The 21684-nt window shown below is 37.6% G+C and overlaps 3 gene segments (V, D, J or C); all 3 read right to left on the bottom strand.

The window, feature by feature from the left end:
- The window catches only part of LOC116541450, a 544521-nt gene extending 523005 nt beyond the window's left edge, over positions 1 to 21516 (bottom strand). The window contains 2 exon segments of the C gene segment in view: positions 20852 to 21139; positions 21344 to 21516. Coding sequence covers positions 20852 to 21139; positions 21344 to 21395 — 340 coding nt within the window.
- On the bottom strand, positions 9775 to 10530 carry LOC116541462. The segment is given in 2 exon segments: positions 9775 to 10157; positions 10382 to 10530. Coding segments are annotated over 2 exon segments (405 nt in total).
- Positions 16295 to 17339, bottom strand: LOC116541468. The segment is given in 2 exon segments: positions 16295 to 16825; positions 16952 to 17339. Coding segments are annotated over 2 exon segments (393 nt in total).
- Positions 21517 to 21684: the final 168 nt, after the last annotated feature.

Genomic DNA, 21684 nt, shown 5'->3' with positions numbered 1-21684 from the left:
GTACAAAAATGAACACATAAACCAATGGAACAAAACAGCAAACTCTGAAATAAAGTAACGCACCTATAACCATCTGATTTTTGACAAAGTTAACAAAAAGGAGAAATAGGGAAAAAACTCCCTAGTCAATAAATGGTGCTGGTGATAACTGGCCAGCCATATGCAGAAGAATGAAGCTGGACCCCAACCCATCACTATACACAAAAATTGATTCCAGATAGACTACAGACTTAATTGTAATACCCAAAACTATAAAAATCTTAGGGAAAAAAAACAAAACAAGAAAATACCCTTTTGCCATCAGCATTGGCAAAAAATTTATGGCTAAGTCCTGAAAAGCAATTGCAACAAAAACAAAACTTGACAAGTGTGACCTATGTCGAGTTTGTGCACAGGAAAATAAACTATCAATTTAGTAGACAGACAACCTACAGAATGGCAGAAATTATTTGCAAACTATGTATCCAACAAAAGTCTTATATCCAGAATCTATAAGTAAAAGGCTGGGTGTGGTGGCTATGCCTGTAATCCCCACGCTTTGGGTGGCTGAAACTGGAAGATTGCTTGAAGCCAGGGGTCAAAGACTAGCTCTGGTAACGTAGCAAGAATCTGGCTCTAGCAAAAAAGAAAAGAAAAAAATCAGCTGGGCGTAGTGGCATGTGCCTGTAGTCATAGCTACTCAGTAGGCTAAAGCAGGAGGAGCCCTTGAGCCCAGGAACTTAAGGATACAGTGAGCTAAGATCATGCTATTGCACTCCAGTCTGGGCGATAGAGTGAGACCCTGTCTTTCCAAAAAAGAAAGAAACAAAAGTAACTTTAACAAATCAACAAGCAAAAGGTAACCCCATTAAAATGCAGGCAAAGGACATGAACAGAGACTTCTTAAAAGAAGATATATATACAGCCAACAAACATGAAAAAAATGCTCATAACTTAACATCAGAGAAATGTAAATCAAAACCACAATGAGATACCACCTCACACAAATCAGTATGGCTTTTGTTAAAAAGTCAAAGAATAAAAATGTTGACTAGGCTGTGGAAAAAAGGGAACACTTACATACTGTTGGTGGGAATATAAATTAGTCTAGCCACTGTGGAGATTAGTCTTGAGATTTCTCAAAGAACTTAAAACAGAGCTAACATTCAACCCAGCAATCCCATTACTGGGTATATACCCAAAGGCAAGTAAATTTTTCTACCAAAAGACACATATATTCATCACAGCATTATTCACAATAGCAAAGAAATGGAATCAACCCAGGTGCCAATCAATGTCAGATTGGATGAAGAAAATGTGGCACATATACACCCTAGACTTCTATGCAACCATAGAAAAATGAAATCATGTCCTTCGCAGCAAAAATTATCCAGCTAGAGGCCATTATCCTAAAGGAATTAATGCAGAAACAGAAAACTAAATACTGCATGTTCTCACCTCTAAGTGGGAGCTAAACACTAGGTACACATGAACATAAAGAATGTGTCATTCCTACCTGGAATGACACTGATGGACAGAATGTCATCTAATCATTCCCAAAAGGAACCAAGATAATATAGTGGTTTCTTAGTCATTATTCTTTAAAAATTCTATCTTTGCTTTTAATAATGTTTTCTAATATTTATTTCTCATATTTATTTAGATGGTTTCTGTTAACAAGTATTTTAACCTACATTATTTCAACTCTTCAAGATTAGTAAGGCCACCTGTATAAATCCTTCAAATGGAGAAGTAAATTAAAATTCAGAATATAATTACAAAGTCCATTATTTATATTTTTCTTAGAAAGATAATTTGTAATAGACAAATTTTTAAGAACAGTTTTAGATATACAGAAAAGTAGAAAATATAGTGGAGTTCCCATAGACCCTATACCTGGTTTCCCCTACTATTAGCATCTTACATTAGTCTGGTACATTTTTTACAATTTATGAACCATATGGGTACATATCACTAACTAAAGTCCATACTTTGTTCAGATTTCCTTAGTTTTTACCTAATATCCTTTTAAAAATTTTTACTTTAAGTTCTGGGATACATGTGCAGAACGTGCAGTTTTGTTACATAGGTATACACCTGCCATGGCGATTTGCTGCACCTATCAACCCATCATCTAGGCTTTAAGCCACACATGCATTAGGTGTTTGTTCTAATGTTCTCCCTCCCCTTCCCTCCCAACGCCCCAAGAGGCTCTGGTGTGTGATGTCATGGTGGTTTGCTGCACCCATCAACTCATCATCTACATTAGGTATTTATCCTAATGCTATCCCTCCCCTAGCTCCCCATCTCCTGACAGGCCCCAGTGTGTGATGTTCCACTCCCTTTGTCCATGTGTTGTCATAGTTCAACTCCTGCTTATGAGTGAGAACATGCAGTGTTTGGTTTTCTATTCTTGTGTTAGTTTGCTGAGAATTGTGGTTTCCAGTTTCATCCGTGTCTCTGCAAAGAACATGAACTCATTCTTTTTTATGGCTGCATAGTATTTCATGGTGTATATAGGCCACTCTTTCTTCAACCATTCTATCATCGATGGGCATTTGGGCTGGTTCCAAGTCTTTGCTATTGTGAATAGTGCTTCAATAAACATACGTGTGCATGTGCCTTTACAGTAGAATGATTTATAATCCTTTGTATATATACCCAGTAATGAGATTGCTGGGTCAAATGGTATTTCTGGTTCTAGATCCTTGAGGAATCGCCACACTGTGTCCCACAATGGTTGAACTAATTTGCACTCCACCAACAGTGTAAAAGTGTTCCTATTTCTCCACAGCCTCACCAGCAGCTGTTGTTTTCTGATTTTTTAATAATCACCATTCTAACTGATGTGAGATGGTATCTCATTGTGGTTTTGATTTGCATTCCTCTAATGACCCATGGTGATGAGCTTTTTTTCATATGTTTTTTGGCCACATAAATGTCTTTTGAGAAGTGTCTGTTCATATCCTTCTCCCACTTTTTGATGTTTTTTTCTTGTAAATTTAAGTTCCTTGTAGATTCTGGATATTAGCCCTTTGTCAAATAGGCTAATTTGCAAAAAATTTCTCCCATTCTGTAGGTTGCCTGCTCACTCTGATGATAGTTTCTTTTGCTGTTTGGAAGCTTTGTAGTTTAATTAGATTCCATTTGTCTAATTTGGCTTTTGTTGCCATTGCTTTTGGTGTTTTAGTCATGAAGTCTTTGCTCATGTGTATGTCCTGAATGGCATTGCCTAGGTTTACTTCTAGAGTTTTTATGGTTTTGGGTTTTACATTTAAGGCTTTAATCCATCTTGAATTATTTTTTGTGTAAGGTATAATAAAGGGGTCCAGTTTCAATTTACTACATATGGCTAGCCAGTTTTCTCAGAACCATTTATTAAATAGGGAATCCTTTCCCCTTTTCCCATTGTTTGTTTTTGTCAGCTTTGTCAAAGATCAGATGGTTGTAGATTTGTGGTGTTATTTATGAGGTCTGTGTTATGTTCTATTGGTCTATATATCTGTTTTGGTACCAGATTTTGGTTACTATAGCCTTGTAGTATAGTTTGAAGTCAGGTAGTGTGATGTCTCCAGCTTTTTTGCTTTTGCTTAGGATTGTCTTGATTATATGGGCTCTTTTTTGGTTCCATATGAAATTTAAAGTAGTTTTTATAATTCTGAAAAGGAAGTTACTGGCAGTGTGATGCAAATAGCATTGAATCTATAAATTACTTTGGGCAATATGGCCATTTTAATGATATTGATTCTTCCTATCCATGAGCATGAATTTTTTTTCCATTTGTTTATGTCCTCTCTTATTTTCTTGAGCAGTAGTTTGTGGTTCTCCTTGAAGAGGTCCTTGTAAGTTGTATTCCTAGGTATTTTATTCCCTTTGTAGCAATTGTGAATGGGAGTTCACTCATGATTTGGCTCTCTGCTTGTCTCTTGCTGGTGTATAGGAATGCTTGTGACTTTTCCACATGGATTTTGTATCCTGAGATTTTGTTGAAGTTCCTTATCAGCTTAAGGAGTTTTGGGGGTGAGACGATGGGGTTTTCTAAATATACAGTGATGTCATTTGCAAGCAGAGACAATTTGACTTCCTCTCTTCCTATTTGAATATGTTTTATTTCTTTCTCTTGCCTGATTGCCCTGGCCAGAACTTCCAATACTATGTTGAATAGGAGTGGTGAGAGAGGACACCCTTGTCTTGTACTGGTTTTCAAAGGGAATGCTTCCAGTCTTTGCCCATTCAGTGTGATTATTGGCTATGGGTTTGTCATAAATAGTTATTATTTTGAGATATGTTCCATCAAGACCTAGTTTATTGAGAGTTTTTAGTATGGGGTGCTATTGAATTTTGTCAAAGGCCCTTTCTGCATCTAATGAGATAGTCACATGGTTTTGTCATTGGTTCTGTTTATGTGATGGATTACATTTATTGATTTGCATATGTTGAACCAGCCTTGCATCCCTTGGATGAAGGTGACTTGATTGTTGTGGATAACCTTTTTGATGTGCTGCTGGGTTCGGTTTGCCAATGTTTTATTGAGGATTTTTAAAATTATACTTTAAGTTTTGAGGTACATGTGCAGAACGTGCAGGTTTGTTACATATGTATACACATGCCACGGTGGTTTGCTGCATCCATCACCCCATCATCTACATTAGGTATTTCTCCTAATGCTATCCCTCCCTTATCCACCTACCCCCTGTTATCCCTCCCCTAGCCCCTCACCCCCCAACAGGCCCCAGTGTTTGATGTTCTCCTCCCTGTGTCCATGTGTTCTCATTGTTCAACACCCACTTATGAGTGAGAACATTCGATGTTTGGTTCTCTGTTCTTGTGTCAGTTTGCTGAGAATGATGGTTTCTAGCTTTATCCATGTCCCTGCAAAGGACATGAATGCATCCTTTTTGTGGCTGTGTAGTATTCCATGGTGTATATATGCCACATTTTCTTTATCCAGTCTATCATTGATGGGAATATTGAGGATTTTTGCATCAATGTTCATCAGGGATATTGGCCTGAATTTTTCATTTTTTGTTGTGTCTCTGCAAGGTTTTGGTATCAGAATGATGCTTGCCTCATAAAATGAATTAGGGAGGAGTCCCTCTTTTTCTATCTTTTGGAATAGTTTTAGAAGGAATGGTACCAGCTCTTCTTTGTACCTCTAGTAGAATTTGTTTGTGAATTCATCTGGTCCTGGGCTTTTTTGGGGGGGTTGGTAGACTATTACTGCCTCAATTTTAGAACTTATTATTAGTCTACTCAGGGTTTCAACTTCTTCCTGGTTTAGTCTTAGGAGGGTGTATGTGCTCAGGAATTTGTCCATTTCTTCTAGATTTTCCTAGTTTATTTGCATAGAGATGTGTATAGTATTCTCTGATGGTAGTTTGTATTTCTATGGGATCAGTAGTGATCTTCCCTTTATCATTTTTATTATATCTATTTGATTCTTCTGTCTTTTCTTCTGTATTAGTCTGGCTAGCAGTCCATTTATTTTGTCAATCTTTACAAAAAAAAACAGCTCCTGGATTCATTGATTTTTTGAAGGGGTTTTCATGTTTCTATCTCATTCAGTTCTGCTCTGATCTTAGTTATTTCTTGTCTTCTGCTAGCTCTTGAATTTGTTCCCTGTTGCTTCTCTAGTTCTTTTAATCATGATGTTAGGGTGTCAATTTTAGATCTTTCCTGTTTTCTGATGTGAGCATTTACTGCTGTAAATTTCCCTGTCAACACTCTTTTAGCTGTGTCCTAGAGATTCTGGTATGTTATCTCTTTGTTATCATTGGTTTCATAGAACTTATTTATTTCCGGTTTAATTTTGTTATTTTCACAGTAGCCATCCAGGAGCAGGTTGTTAAATTTCCATGTAGTTGTGCAGTTTTGAGTGAGTTTCTTAATCCTGAGTTCTAATTTGATTGCACTGCAGCCTGAGAGACTGTTTGTTATGATTGTCGTTCTCTTGCATTTGCTGAGGAGTGTTTTACTTCCAATTAATGTGGTTGATTGTAGAGTATGTGCTATGTGGTGCTTAGAAGAATCTATATTCTGTTGATGTGGGGCGGAGAGTTCTGTAAATGTCTGTTAGGTCTGCGTGGTTCAGAGCTGAGTTCAAGTCCTGAATATCCTTGTTAATTTTCTGTCGCATTGATCTGTCTAATATTGACAGTGGAGTGTTAAATTATCCTGCTATTAGTGTGTGGGAGTCCAAGTCTCTTTGTAGGTTTCTAAGAACTTATTTTATGAATCTGGGTGTTCTTGTATTGGGTGCATATGTATTTAGGATAGTTAGCTCTTCTTGTTGCATTGATCCATTTACCATTATGTAATGCCCTTCTGTATCTTTTAATCTTTGTTGGTTTAAAGTCTGTTTTATTAGAGACTAGGATTGCAACCCCTGCTTTTTTTGCTTTCCATTTGCTTGGTAAATATTTCTTCATCCCTTTATTTTGAGCCTATGTGTGTCTTTGCACATGAGATGGGTCTCTGAATACAGCACACCAATGGTTCTTGTCTCTTTATCCAATTTGTCAGTCTGTATCTTTTAATTGGGGCATTTAGTCCATTTGCATTTAAGGTTAATATTATTGCGTGAATTTGATCTGGTCATCATGATGCTAGCCAGTTATTTTGCGCATTAGTTGATGCAGCTTCTTTATGTCATTTGATCTCTATATTTTGGTGTGTTTTTGCAATGGCTGGTGTCAGTTTTTCCTTCTATTTTTAGTGTTTTTTTCAGGGAGTTCTTGTAAGGTAGGCATGGTGGTGACAAAGTCCCCCAACATTTGCTTCTCTGTAAAAGATTTAATTTCTCCTTTGCTTATGAAGCTTAGTTTGGCTAAATATGAAATTCTGGGCCAAAAATTATTTTCTTTAAGAATGCTGAATATTGGCCCCCACTCTATTCTGGATTTTAGAGTTTATGTAAAGAGATCTGCTGTTAGTCTGATGGGTTTCGCTTTATAGGTAACCTGACCTTTCTCTCTGGCTGCCCTCAGCATTTATTCTTTCATTTCAATCTTGGAGAATCTGATGATTATGTGTCTTGGGGTTGCTCTTCTTGAGGATTATCTTAATGGTGTCCTCTGTATTTCCTGAATTTGAATGTTGGCCTGTCTTGTTAGATTGGGGAAGTTCTCCTGTTTAATATCCTGAAGTGTGTTTTCCAGCTTGATTCCTTTTGCCCCATCAACTTCAGGTACACCAATCAATCATAGGTTTGGTCTTTTCACATAGTCCCATATTTCTTGGAGACATTGTTTGTTCCTTTTCATTCTTTTTATTTCTCTAATCTTGTTTTTACACCTTATTTCATTAAGTTGATCTTCAATCTCTAATATCCTTTCTTCCACTCAAAGTCTATTATTTCTTATATACTGCACACATTCCAGGCAGGATCCATGTTAATAATAGATTCCCTTCCCCAGGACAGTGTAGTCATCCCCAGCTTCTACGAGTGTTGGCTACTCTTGGCTCACAGTTGTCCCTTTCCCTAGAAAACTCAACCTCGGCCAGTGAGAGTCACCATTGTACAGTAGCATATACCTCTACCCCAAGAAACAGCACAACAAATGACGACTTTATTCTTACCCACAATAGGTCAGAGCAGTCTGGTCCCCTTGCCTCAGTGTGGGAGGAATCAACCCTGTGATGTATTTCATGCTCCAGAGCTCACATGAGGTCAGGCTGGATCAAGACTCCCACTAGACCGTGTCCATGCTTAGACATTTCCCTGTCTCAACCTGGTTTCCCCAGTAAATTATGGAAAAAGAATTCTATATGCAGTCTTTGCTTTTAAGGAACTTGTCCCAAGACAATATTTTCTTATTGAATCCTGAAACCAGTCCTGAAATATACATAATACTATAGCTTAATATGAAAAGGACCATAAGTAACATAATCATTATTCAAACCAGCACCACAGCCTGAGTTCTTTCCACAGTGCCATGAAGCCAGAAGGTCATATGATAAAGCTGAAACTAAAATTTAAGTATCTTGATTCTAGCACAACTGTTTACTCTTCCTCACTGCTTTTTAAATCTTTCTTCCATGACTGGGAAATATTTGGTCATCATCTTCACTTCTGCAGAGTAAGAAATTGCAGCAACTTCTGACTTGGCTGCATCCTTTTCATCAGTGACTATCAACAAAACTGGACAGAAATCTTTATTCTTCATTTCCAAGCTTTTCCCAACTTCTGGACTATATGAGTAATGTCATGCCTATCAGACCACAACTTCAGTTTTACAATACATGTGACTTTCAAATGTTTTGCCTGTAATTCAAAGTAATATCTACTAAAAGGCCTTCTTTTATTAGGCCACAAACACTTTCCCTGTGCTTGACATACATTGAGAGGCAAATCTGGTGCATCCTAGTCAGGGGATGGAGACATTCATATGATCTTCAGTGTTTCCAACTCTCCAGACAAACATTTGCTGAAGCAGTCTCAATTCCATATGGTCTTTGGTATCTTATTTCATACAGGTCTTTACTCAGCATAACAAAGACCCTTGGTGTTTGAACCACTTTTAGATACTTAGAGACCCTTCTCAAAAAAAGTTTAAGTCCTTCTGTTCTCTCATGCCCTGCCGGGGAGATGAGGTACTCTGTAACTATAGCCAATGCTCCCTCCCATCTCCATGCCACACTCAGTTACTTAGGAATCAACAAACTGTCCCATCAAACTCAAGCTTGGAGTTTTGAATTTGATTCAGAGTTTATCCCAAAATAGCAACATAGACCCTCTCTAATCTTTAGTCTGTGCAACTAATTAGACTTTTTTTAAAACAGTTCTCGCCCTCTGACTCTAGTTCTTCCATCTATCCATCAGTTGTACCTTTATATAATTCAGGAGTGATGTTGCAGTTGAGTCTGGAGATGGAGTTAGGGTTCTATAACTAAAAAAATTATGACTTATAGGATTTTTAGAGTAGTTTGATTATTATTTTTCTTCACTTTGCATTTCTGTTTTACTGTTTCATTCCTAAAGCAATGTCTATCAAATGCCTTGGGGAAAGAACAAAGTACTTTAGGAACCATGAAAGCATATCTGTTACCATATAAAAATCTTTTTCTTGTCCTTGATAAAAAGAATCATAAAACCAATCTCGTAAAGTAAAGATGTGGCATAAAAGTAGAATGGGCATACATTAAATAAGTGCACCTTTGGTATAGCAATAATAACTTAATAAAAAAAACAAGGGAGGAAGCAAATTTTTAGAAATGATATATGTTTATGGCATAATTGTCTTGTCTGTATAAAGTGAATATGTGGACCTTTCTGTATGTCAATGATACCTCAATGAAAATATTTTGTTTTGTTGTTGTTTTCTATTTTGTTTCTGTTTGTTTTCTGAGACGGGGTCTCACTCCATCGTCCAGGCTGGAGTGCAGTGATGTGATCACAGCTCACTGCAGCCTCCACCTCTCGGGCTCCCACCTCCGCTCTGCCAAGTTGCTGGGACTCCAGGCGCATGTCACCACTCCTGGTGATTTTTCTTTTTTTTTTGAGACAAGGTCCCCCTATCTTGCCCAGGCTGGTCTCAAACTCCTGGGCTCAAGTTATCCTCCTCCCTCTGCCTCCAAAAGTGTTGGGATTACAGACATGAGCCACCAAGCCCAGCCAAAAAAAAATTTTTAAACTTAAGTGGAAAGAGAAGACTAGAAAACATTTCAAGTAGACCAAATGGCATCTTTCATTTTCCTTTGGGCTCTCAATTATTTTCAGAATTATGAAAATATTTCCCAAATCAATCAAACCTTTAATACGACTACTCTTAGTTTTCATTTGCATCTAGAGAGCAAACTTCATTGCCTTGCAGTCTAAGCTCTACATCAGGCATTCCTGAGGCACATCAGGTTTGGGTACAGACTGCAGGTGTCTGGGGAGCACTGTGTGCTCATTGCACAGAAGTAGGTGGCTGAATCACTGGGCTGGGAGTCTCTGATGAACAAGGAGGTATACTGGCTGGATTTATTGAGCTGTGCTGTAAACCTTCCATCTTCTGTTTTATCACTGGAGTATATCAACATCAGCAACTCAGGACCTTTTCTGGAATACTGTCTGTACCACATGAAGTATTGAAAAGCACGGTTGCTGTAAGTGCAGCTGAGAGAGGCAATGGCTCCCTCTGGAACACTGAGGGGTCCAGGATTCTGCTCCACCTCCTTCTGTTGGCTCCAAACCCCTGTGAAGAAGACAGTGGACAGACAGAGAAGACAGATTGAGTAGTGGACACTTAGTCCCCACACTAAGAATTTAAATTATCTTTTCACAGGTCCTCCACTCTCCCCAGTCTCACTTTGTTAGAGAAAAAAATCACTCATGTTTCTTCCCACAGGCCTAGAATAGACAATAATTGCAAACAATGAACATGTACATTATGTTTCTATAGAGATGCCCAAAACTCACAGCTTAACTGAAGCTGCAGGATCGCCAGTAAAATTCTCAAGAATTTCATCATTCTTTTCTGCCCTGGTTCACTGAGGATTCAAACCTTAAACCCTAAAAAAAAAAAAAAATGTAGCTCAGACGTTTCTCATTTTTCTTTTTAAAACCTCTGCTCCATCACTAAGCTCCTCCCTCATATTTCCTCTGTCTCTTTCTCATTCGTGTGTGTGTGTGTGCACTTGCACGTGCACCTGTGTCCTCCCTCTCCTCCCCCCACAGGAGCACAAGAAAGCTTTTCTCAGGGTCCCTGAGAAGACACTGCCATCTTGAGGACTCATAAAAGTGATCAAATATGTATTCAAACTACAGATTCATGTTATGTGAACTGTTAAAAGTGAAAATGACACTTTAGTTAAATTCAGAAGATACACAGTTCTCAAACAACTCAACACCAAAAAAAGAAAAAGAAAGTCAAACAATCCCATTTTAAAATGGGCAGAAGATCTAAGTTGACATTTCTCAAAAGAAGACAGATGGCCAATAAGTATTTAAAACATGCTTGACATCACTGATTATCAAGGAAGTGCAAATCAAAACCACAATGAAATATCATCCTATCCCAATTAGAATGGCTATTATTAAAAAGATAAAAAGTAATAGATGTGATGAGGATGCATAGAAAAGGGAACTCTCAAACATTGTTGGTAGGAATGTAAATTAGTACAGCCACTCTGGAAAATAGTAGGGAAATTTCTCAAAAAACTAATAATAGAAGTACCATACAATCCAGCAATCCAACTATTGAGTATTTATCCAAAGGAAAGGAAATCAGTGTATTGAAGGCATATCTGCCTCCTCACGTTTATTGCAGCACTATCACATACTATGAGGCCAGCATTATTCTGATACCAAAATCTAGAAGAGACACAACAGAAAAAAAAGAAAACTTCAGGCCAATATCCTTGGTGAATATACATGCAAAAGTCCTAAACAAAATACTAGCAAACCAAATCCTGCCACTAATCCAACACAATTGAATAGTCTTTATTTCTGAAATGCAAGGTTAGTTTAACATACACAAATCAATAAATGTGATTCATCACATAAACAGAACTAAAAAAACTACATTATCACCTCAATAGGCATAAAAAATATTTGATGAAATTCAAAATCCCTCCAGGTTAAAAATCCTCAACAAAGTAGGCATTGAAGAAACATACTTCGAAATAGTAACAATCTGTCAAAATAAGAGCCATCTTTGACAAGTCCACAGCCAATATTATATTGAACAAGCAAGAACTGGAAGCATTCCCTTTGAGAACCAAAACATGACAAAGATGCTCACTCTCACCACTCTTATTTAACACAGTACTGGATATCCTAGCCAGAACATTCAGGCAAGAGAATGAAATAAATGGCATCCAAATAGGAAGAGTGGAAGTCAAACTCTTTCTTCTCAGACCATATGATGTTTTACCTAGAAAATCCCATGGCCTCTGCTAAAAGCCTCCTCGATTTAATTTTTTAAAAGTCTTCAGCAAAGTTTCACGATATGAAATCGATGTACAAGAATCAGTAGCATTCTATAAACCGAAAACATCCAAGCTGAAAGCAAAATCACGAATGCTATCCCATTCATTATAGCCACACAAAAATGTTATCTAGGAACAGCTAACCAGGGAGGTGAAAGATACCTAAAATAAGAGTTACAAAACACAGCTGAAAGAAATCATAGACCACGTGAACAAACAGAAAGACATTTCATGCTCATAGATTGGAAGAATCAATGTCATCAAAATGTCCATACTGCCCAAAGAATCTACAGATTCAACACTATTCCTATCGAATTATCAGTGTCGTTTTTCACAGAATTAGTAGAAACCATCCTAAAATTCATATGGAACCAGAAAAGAGCCTGAATAGCCAAAGTAATCCTTAGCAAAAGAAAGAACAAAACTGGAAACATCACATTACCCAGTACCCTGTTGTTCCGCCTCCAGCCACAGTCTAACTGCAACTGCATTAGAGTCCCAGCCAGAACTGCCCAGCTCAGCACTTCCCAAATTCCTGACCCAGAGAAACCATGAGCAATAATAAAAATGGTTGCTGTTGTCTTAAGCCACTAAGCTTTGGGGCAATTTATTATGCAGCAATAGGGGGCCAGAATACCTGTGTTACACTCCTAGCTTCCATTTTGCTGTAATTTATGCCTTGAGTAAGTGATGCTGTCCCTGTTGATTCTACATTTTTCATTATTAAATGAGGAGCATAAGCTGGATTAGTATTAGTATTTTCTAAACTGTGGTTAACATAGAAGGTCATGATAGGCAGTACACAGATGGCCTTTTAAATTGTTATACATGTAATGTTATTTTAATTTGTAACAGGAACAAATATCGCCTGCACATATAGATGTATAGCTTATTTCAGCCTTTCAGCCTGAAAGCCACACTTTTTTCCAGGAGCAATACAAAGATATTGAAGCATGTTTGACAAGTGGAGAAAGCTCTTTATTTATACTTTAACAAATCATTCTGGCATCCCATCAGATGGGTGCTTCTTAAACTTTGCTGTGGTAGAATTGCCTGGAAATCTTGGGGAAAAAATGCAGATTAAAATTCAATCAGCCTGGGGTGGATCCTGAGAATAAGCACAATTTCAGACAATGTTGGTTCACACTTTGAGTAGCAAGGACATAGATAATTAATTGCCTCCAGAAAAAAAGAGACCAGTTAGAAGGTAGATTGGACCAGAACAGTATTTTTCACGCTTTCAAAAAATACGTGTTACCGTATGAAGGGATACTTACTCTGCGTGATGAAATCTGATGTTCTTATCCCATTTTATTCATTTATTTTAACAATAAAAGGTATAAAATCACAAGTTAAAAGAAAAGAATAATACAAAATGAAATTTTTACTTAACAAAATGGAAGCTAGTTTAAAATAATAATGTTTACAATTGGTAAAATATTGGAAAATCAGCATCATCATGCGCTACTGTTGAAATTACTGTTGAAGTTTGGTGAGAAATAGCTTCATGGAAATTAGGGATTCAGTTATCATGTGTTTTTCTTTACGCAAGAAACTCCACTTCCATTAAAGCTACAACTTTAACGATGTTAATAAAAACATTGTCTATAATACTGTATAAGTAGAAACAATACAAAAAAAAGATTTTTTTAGAAAGCATATTTATATAATGGAAACTAGGCAATAATTTACAATTTTTCCCTCAATATATGCTTCCTGAGTTGAAAATACTAAATATAAAGTTGAAATTTAAAAGTATGTTAATAAACTTGATATAAACCACATTTATACAAAAATATAGCTTTATATGTGCACCAAAATTTTTTCTCCATGCAAATAGCTATCATTTCTAGGTTATGAAATTATAGGAGTGTTCTACCTTTTCTGGATGTTTATATCTCTTAATTTATTCTAATGAACATATAATTAAGTAATAAAAATATAATTTAGTTTTAAATTACAACATATCACTTCTTTTTTTCAAACACTGAATCCTGCTTTACATCCTTCATGGAAGAAGCAAGTGACAAGGGGCCAGAATGTCTGTGTTCCACTCCTAGCTTCCATTTCTCTGTCATTCATACTTTGAATAAGTGATGCTGTCCCTGTTGATTCTACTTTTTTCATCTATTAAATGAGGGGCATGAGCTGGATCAGTATTTTCTAAATTGTGGTTAACATAGAAGGTCATGACAGGCAGTACATAGACGGTCTTTTAAGTTGTTATACATGTAATGTCATTTTACTTTGTATCAGGAACAAATATAGCCTGCACATCAGATGTATAGTTTATATTAAATATGGTTTCACTGATAGTGTCCATTAAAATAATATTTTACATAGTTTTGAAGTCTACTCAACATAAAAGTTAATCTAATATTAAATTAAGTAAATGATAATATAGATGATACAAATACAAGAAACATCATGAATTTACAAGCAGATGGGTAAAATACTGTTGGTCAGAGTACAGCGTGGGGAAAACTTGCCTCTTGGCCTCAGAGCCCGTGCCACAGTGGTCTGTCCCTTTACAATAAAGAACAGAGCAGTGGAAGGGATCTGTGGGCAATCGGGCCTGGAACCAGCAGAGCACAATCTACACTGAGGAATGAAATTTCAATAATAACAAAATGAAATTTAATTTAATATAAATTCAGCTTCATCACAAAAGACAGATGGTGTATTACCTTCAGTTCTGTTTGGAGACAGAGGTTATAAAGAAAGTTCTCTCTACATATAAAGACAACAACTTCACTCCCACCTGTATGGCTAAGCCTGTGTCAAGGGTCCCAGCTGTAGGTCGTGGTACAGGCTGCAGGTGCTTGGGGACACTGTGCCACAAAGCACAGAAGTGGGTGCCTGGATCTCTGGGATAAGAAGCCAGCATATTCAAAACACTATAAAATTTCTCTTTTCCAAGCACTTCTTTAAAATGTTTGTCTCCCTGCTTCTTACGGCTTGATTGAATTAAGGTCAAAGACACAAGTTCTTTTCCAGAACTGCAGGAACCAATGGAAGTTGAAGAACATTCTCTCCTCATAAATACAATTAAGAATCGTGTGCATTCCCTCCTGGATACTCAGGAATGAAGGACTCTGCTCCAGTGTATGGAAGCTGTTCACCCCTGTTTAAACAGAGAAGCACAGACTACCCACTGAGTGGCGCCCATGAAGGACAAATTAAAACTAAGGTAGCAGAGAGTTCAGGAACTGACCTGAGATTTGAAACACCCAAACAGGTTTCTGAATAGAAATGAACTAACAACAAAAGATTGTATGATTTTTCGTTTGTGTGTGTGTAAACAGCTTATATATGAAGCAGCTAGAGAAAAACAATATATTACATCATTGAAGGACAAACTTGAATGGCCATGGATTTCTGTTCAGAAAGCATGGAGTCCAAAAGACAATGAAATGGCATCTTTAAAGTGGGGTGGGGCAGGGGGAGTGTTGACAGAATTACAGACCCAGTAAAAACTCTCTTCCAGAAATAAAGGGCAAGTTAAAAATATATTTTCAGATAATGAACAAATGAAAAATATGGTTCCCAGCAAATCTACTCTAGAAGAAGTCCTAAAGGAAGTTTTTAAGTTTGAAGGGAATTTCAGATATATCCCCTGGTATCAGAGGAAAAGGCAAATCTTCAGGAACAAAGGAATACCAGAAATGATAAATAGCTGTTAAGTATAAAATACTTCTTATTCTTCTCCTTAAATTGTATAAAGCACATATAATTGTTGAAAGCAAAAACTATAACATTGTATGGTAAAGTTTTCTGTATATTGTGATTTAAAAAAAAAAAAATGAAACAAGGATCTCGCTCTACTGCCTAGGCTGGAATACAGTGGCATGATCATAGCTAACTGCAGCCTCGAACTCCTAGGCTCAAGCTATCATACAGTCTCAATCTCCCGAGTAGTTGAGACTACAGATAAATGCCACTGTACCCGGCTAATTTTTTTTATTTCATAGAGGTGGGGTCTCACTTTGTTGCCCAGGCTTGTCTCAAACTCCTGAGTTCAAGCAAACCTCCTGCCTCTGCCTCCCAAAGTGTTGGGATTATAAACATGAGCCACTGCGCCAGGCCTGATGAAGTTTTCAATGTATGTAACTAATGTATATGAACAACAATAACAAACTTTAGTGTTGGTCAAGAGACATTGTATAAGATTTCGACATTTCACATAAAGAGGCATGATATTTGCTCACAGAAGACCCTGGATAATTAGGCATGTACGTTGCCGTCTCCAGAGCAACTACTCAAAAAGTACAGAGATATAGCCAAAAAGTTCATAATTAAAAGATGAATTTAAAAGTATTTAAATAACCTAAAAGGAGTCAGAAAAAAAAGAACATGGGTGAAACATAAAAACAATAACGAAATATACTTAAATTCAACCTACTTGATATTTATATTCAATTTTAATTATCTAAACTTCACAATGCAGAAACACACTTTAAAGTCATAGTTTAAAACTAAATAGTTGAAAAAGATACAGCATACATCAGTAAGCATCAGAAACTTTGAGTGGCTATTTAACATTATAAAACAGACTTCAAGGTTGAGTTCTTGAGTCACAGAAAGTCTCAGTATCTCAGGAGGTTTGTGTTCAGCTCCCCTGCAGTCTCAGGCACTGTGTCACTCACAGCACAGAAGTACTCGGCTGCATCGCTCACATGGGCTGGGGATTTCTTCAGGTGGAAAGAGCTTTCACTCTTCTTCATTTCAGCCTCAAAACCTTTGATGCCTTTAACCAGGGTGGGTCCTGATACATACTTCAGGAGAAACTGGAGTCCTTGGTTGGGGTATCGCACGTACCAGAAGGGATACACTGAAACAGACGACGAATAGTTGCACTTCAGCAGCACAGGGGCTCCTTCAGAGACAGTGACCTGGCCGTCAAGCTGGGTCACAGACTGGGCTCTGGTTCCTCCTGCAACACCAATACTGTGTAAGTAAAAGCAGCACAGACTTCTCTAAGAAAAGATGTGTCTATTTAGAGGCAATTACAACATAGTCACATTTACAAAAGGAGGAAAAGGAATGGAATGCTACTCACCCAGGACAAAAATCACCGCGAGCACTGGGACGAGCAGCAGGAGCATGGCTGAGCAGTAGCAACGCTGCAGGACCCTCAGCAGAGCGGACAGAAGCCAAGAGCACTGAGCCTCGGGAGCTAGGAGCAGTGGGGAGGTTGGACTGGACAAGTCCCTGACTTTGAAAAGTTTCGAAAACGGTTAAAGAAAGGTTTTCTCTTAAAGAGCCTGGATGCTTTCTGGCCTCTTGTTCTCGTCACAGCTCCGTATCTACACAGACAGCAGTGAGCTGCATCAGCCAGCTGCAGGAGGGAGGCTCAGTGGATGAGAATGGTCTGCAGTAAACATAAATGCCTCCTTAGTGCAACGTCGCCCCCTGGAGGCCACAGGCGAAACCACGGATCCAAGGAAGTGAATGGTTTGCTTCTCGTTTGAGACACGATATTAAAACCAACAGAAAATGTTTCTTTCTTCCCGAATGTGTGATGATGTCACCTTCTGTAGAGTACATGGTTTTAATCTTAGATACATGAGAAATGAGAGTTATTTAAAAATAGAAGAGTAATTTATTTTACTGAGCAATTATTCACAGAAGACAACATTCTTGACTTTGGAATACCATTGAGACAGTCTATATTATTTTGTGAAGTCATTCATCAGGGAGAGGGGATGTGATCAATTGGCCCAGTCGGGGCTGAGTTCATATGCCTTGTGTTTCTGAATGTAAGCATTACAATAAATGAAAAAGATTATTCCCTTATTCAATTATTTTTTTAAAAAAAAAGTTAGATCAGAGACTCATATTTAAAGTCAGTGTGGATCACATGTCATTAATTAATTAATCAAGGCAAACAAATAAGGCAAGATTTTTTTTGTTAAACGAAAATGTGAAAGAGGCCCCTTGACAACTTTGATATCTGTAACTGTAGGAAAAAACAACTTAGGTACTTCATGTTTAAAAAGAGTCCTGTTCCAATTGTCAATGCTCCTATAGACTGATATATTATGCCATGTTATGATATATCACACCAGAAAGAACATTAATAGAGGCCCATCTATGGAGAAACTTGAGTGGAATGATAAGTGTAAGAAAATATAGCAAATAAATAATCCTGGGAAGAAATAGGAAAAGAAAAGAAAAATAAACCTGTGTTAACTCAGTAAAGTTGGGAGGAGTGTAACCAGCAGACAAGAAATGAGAGGACCTTGTGGGAGGTATAGAAGCTTTGAGAGACATTGACAGGAACACTCAACAGAGCTAGGCAAGCAGCAGTCCCTGTGGGTGGGATACAGGTGGTATTGAACTGGAGCAGTCAACTCTTATAGCCTAATAAGATGAAACTCTTGAATGAGAAGCTGTCTTCATCCAACTTATTTTATCACAGAGATCACTGGATCCTAAAATTGAAAAAGCCAAATAAGGAGAGAAATCTCAGGCAAAATGAGAATCTGGCCAACAAGTATTCCTTTCACAAGGTCAGAACAAAGTCTCTTTTTTCTGCGTACTCCATTCACTCGTGCCAGCCTGGAATCAGTTTTCCCTTGCACTTCTGATCTATTTCTTGATTCTCCCTATAGATTTTTTATGTGTAAGACAAAATTACTTAGCCAGCTTGAAAATTTAAATGTTACTAGGATGTGCTCCTGATTCAAAATTCCTAACTGAGCATATGTATTCTCCTCCTCTCTTTCCAATATTCCCACTGAAATAAAATTTAGAAGTATAAAAATAATTACTTGAATCCATAATGGTAAAAGTAATAAAAAGATGAAAGGTATCACAACTTCTGGCTACTCTTGGCTCACAGTTGCCCCTTTCCCTAGAAAATCAACCTCTGCCAATGAGAGTCACCATTGTCCAGTGGAGTATACTTAGACCCCAAGAAACACCACAGCCAGTGACGACTTTATTCTTGTGCACAATAGGTCAGCAGTCTGGTCCCCTTGCCTAAGTGTGGAAAGGATCGATCTTGTGATGCAATTCATGTTCCAGAGCTCCCATGAGATCAGGCTGGATAAAGACTCCACTAGCTGGCACGTTTATGCTTAGCCTTTTCCCATCTCAACCTGGTTTCCTCAATCAATTATGGATAAAGAATTTCCAATTCAGGCTCTGCTTCTAATGAACTTATCCCAAGACAATATTTCATCTTATTTAATCCTGAGTCCAATCCTGAAATATATATAATAGTATAGCTTAATATAAATGGCCCATTAGGAACATAATTGATATTCAAATGAGCACCACGGCCCAGGTTCTTTCCAGAGTGCCAGAGTGCCTGAAGGCATACGATAAAAGTGGCACTAAAATTCAAGTACTTTGATTTTGATTTCAGTACAACTTTCTGATCATCCTCACTGCCTTACAAACCTTTTTTACATGACTTGGCAATATTTCTTCAAAGTCTTCGGTTCTGCAGATTAACAATTTGAAGCAAATGTTGACAGGTTTGCCTCTTTCATTAGTAACTACATAAACTAGCTCAACAGAAATCACAAGACGGCGTTTCCAAATTTTTTCCACCTCCTGTACTACATAAACAATGTCATGACTAACAGACCACAAATTTGGTTTTACAATAAATGTGACTTTTCAAGCTTTTTTCTATAATTCAATATACTAAACAGCATTATTTTCATTAGAAAACAAATATTTTTCCTGGACTTGGCATACCTTGCAGGACAAATCTATAGTGCCAGGTGGTCAGAGGAGGGAGTCCTTTATATGCTCTTTAGCATTTCCAGCTCTCCTGACCAACATTTGCTGAAACCTTCTCAATGCCATATGGTCTTTGGCAACTGATTTTTACAGGTCTTTGCTCACCATACTAAAGCCCCTTGATGTCTGGACTTCTTTTAGATACTTACTCAGAGATCCTCCTCAATAAATTTTAGGTTGTTCCATGCTCCCATGCCCTGCCTAGGGATATGGCATGCTATGGTGAGGGCTAATGCTCCCTATCATCTCCAAGACACACTTACACACATAGGTATCAATATATTATTTTACAAGGCTCAAGCCAGGAGTTTTAAGTTCAATTCAGACTTTACCCCAAAATGGCAATATAGACCCTGTCTAATATTTAGTCACTGCAGCTATCTAGACTTCTAGTTTTAACCACTTCTGACTGGTTAAAACAAATTACTCTGACTCTAGCTCTTCCATCTATCCACCAAATATACCCTTATATAAATCAGGAGTGGTACTGCAGCTGAGGCTGGAGATGAGGTGAGGGTTCTATAACCAAAAGAATTTATGACTTAGAGAATTTTCAAAATCATTTGTTCATGACTTTTTCACCACTTTGCATTTCTGTTTTGCTGTGGCATTCCCAAATCAATGACTGTCAAACATTTTGAGTAACTAAAGAAGGAAAAATGGAAGGTGTCCTGGGAACTATGAGAGAATATCTGTCATTGTGTGAAAATATTTTCTTGACATATAATTAAAAAATCATAAAACCAATCTCATAAAGAAGTGGCATAAAACTAGACTGAACACCAGGATGTATACATTAAATATGTGCACCTTTTGTATAGCAATCATACCTTAAGTTTTACAAAAGGAGAAAGGAAGTAAACTTTTAAAATGATGTTATGGCATAGACTGTGATGTATGTGTAAAGTAAATATGCATACCTTTTTGTTTACCTTTTTTATCAATCAGAGTGGAAACACAAGTCTAAAAGATATTTCAACCAGAACAAGATTTTTGTTTTCATTTTTTTAGGGTCTCAATTATTTTCAGAATTATGAAAATACTTCCCTAATTAATTAATCCTCCATACTAGAGTACTTTTAATTTCCACTTGAACCTAGAGAACAAAGAGAACTTCACTACCCTGCAGTCTAAGCTCTATATCAGGCATTCCTCGGGCACAGCAGGTTTGGGTACAGACTGCAGGTGTCTGGGGAGCACTGTGTGCTTACTGCACAGAGGTAGGTGGCTGAGTCACTGAGCTGGGAGTCTCTGATGAGCAGGGAAACATACTGGCTGGCTCTGTTGAGTTGTGCTGTAAACCTTCCAACTTCTTCATCACCATTGGAGTATATAGACATCAGCAGCTCAGGGCTTTTCCCAGAATATTGCCTGTACCAGTAAAAGGACTGAGAAGAACGGTCACTGTAAGTGCAGTTGAGAGAGGCAATGACTCCCTCTGGGATATTGAGGGGTCCAGAATTCTGCTCCACCTTCTGTTGGCTCCAAACCCCTGTGAAAAAGACAGTGGTCAGACAGAGAAGACCGGCTGGGCAATGAATGCTTACTCCCCAGAATTTAAATCCTCTTTTCACTGGTGCCCCCACTCTCCCTTAGTTAGAAAAAAAAAAGTCATGATTCTACCTATAAATGTAGAATATACAATAACTCCAAATACTGTACATTGTTTTCCTATATAGAGATGCCCAAAACTCACAGCTTAACTGAAGCCACAGGATCACTAGTAAAACTGTCAAGGATTTCATCATTCTTTTCTGCCCTGATTCACTGAGTATTTAAATTTTAAATTCTACAAAAAAAAAAAAATGAACCTAGAATGAATGTTTCTAGTTTTTCTACCTTAAAAATCATAAAAAGAATCTGTTTTACCAATTAGAAAAAGTGATGCTCTTTTTAACGCCCCTAATTCACCACTAAGCCCCTCCCCTTATCTTTCCTCTTCCTCCTCCTTCTTGTCTCTCTCTCTTTCTCTCTCTCTCTCTCTCTCTCCCCCACATACACACACACACACACACACACACACACGCACACACACAC

This window comes from Sapajus apella, unplaced genomic scaffold (genome assembly GCF_009761245.1).
Source record: "Sapajus apella isolate SASKATOON/1434 unplaced genomic scaffold, GSC_monkey_1.0 scaffold151, whole genome shotgun sequence".
NCBI classification, from domain to species: domain Eukaryota; kingdom Metazoa; phylum Chordata; class Mammalia; order Primates; family Cebidae; genus Sapajus; species Sapajus apella.
This window is presented reverse-complemented; position numbering and strand designations above follow the sequence as displayed.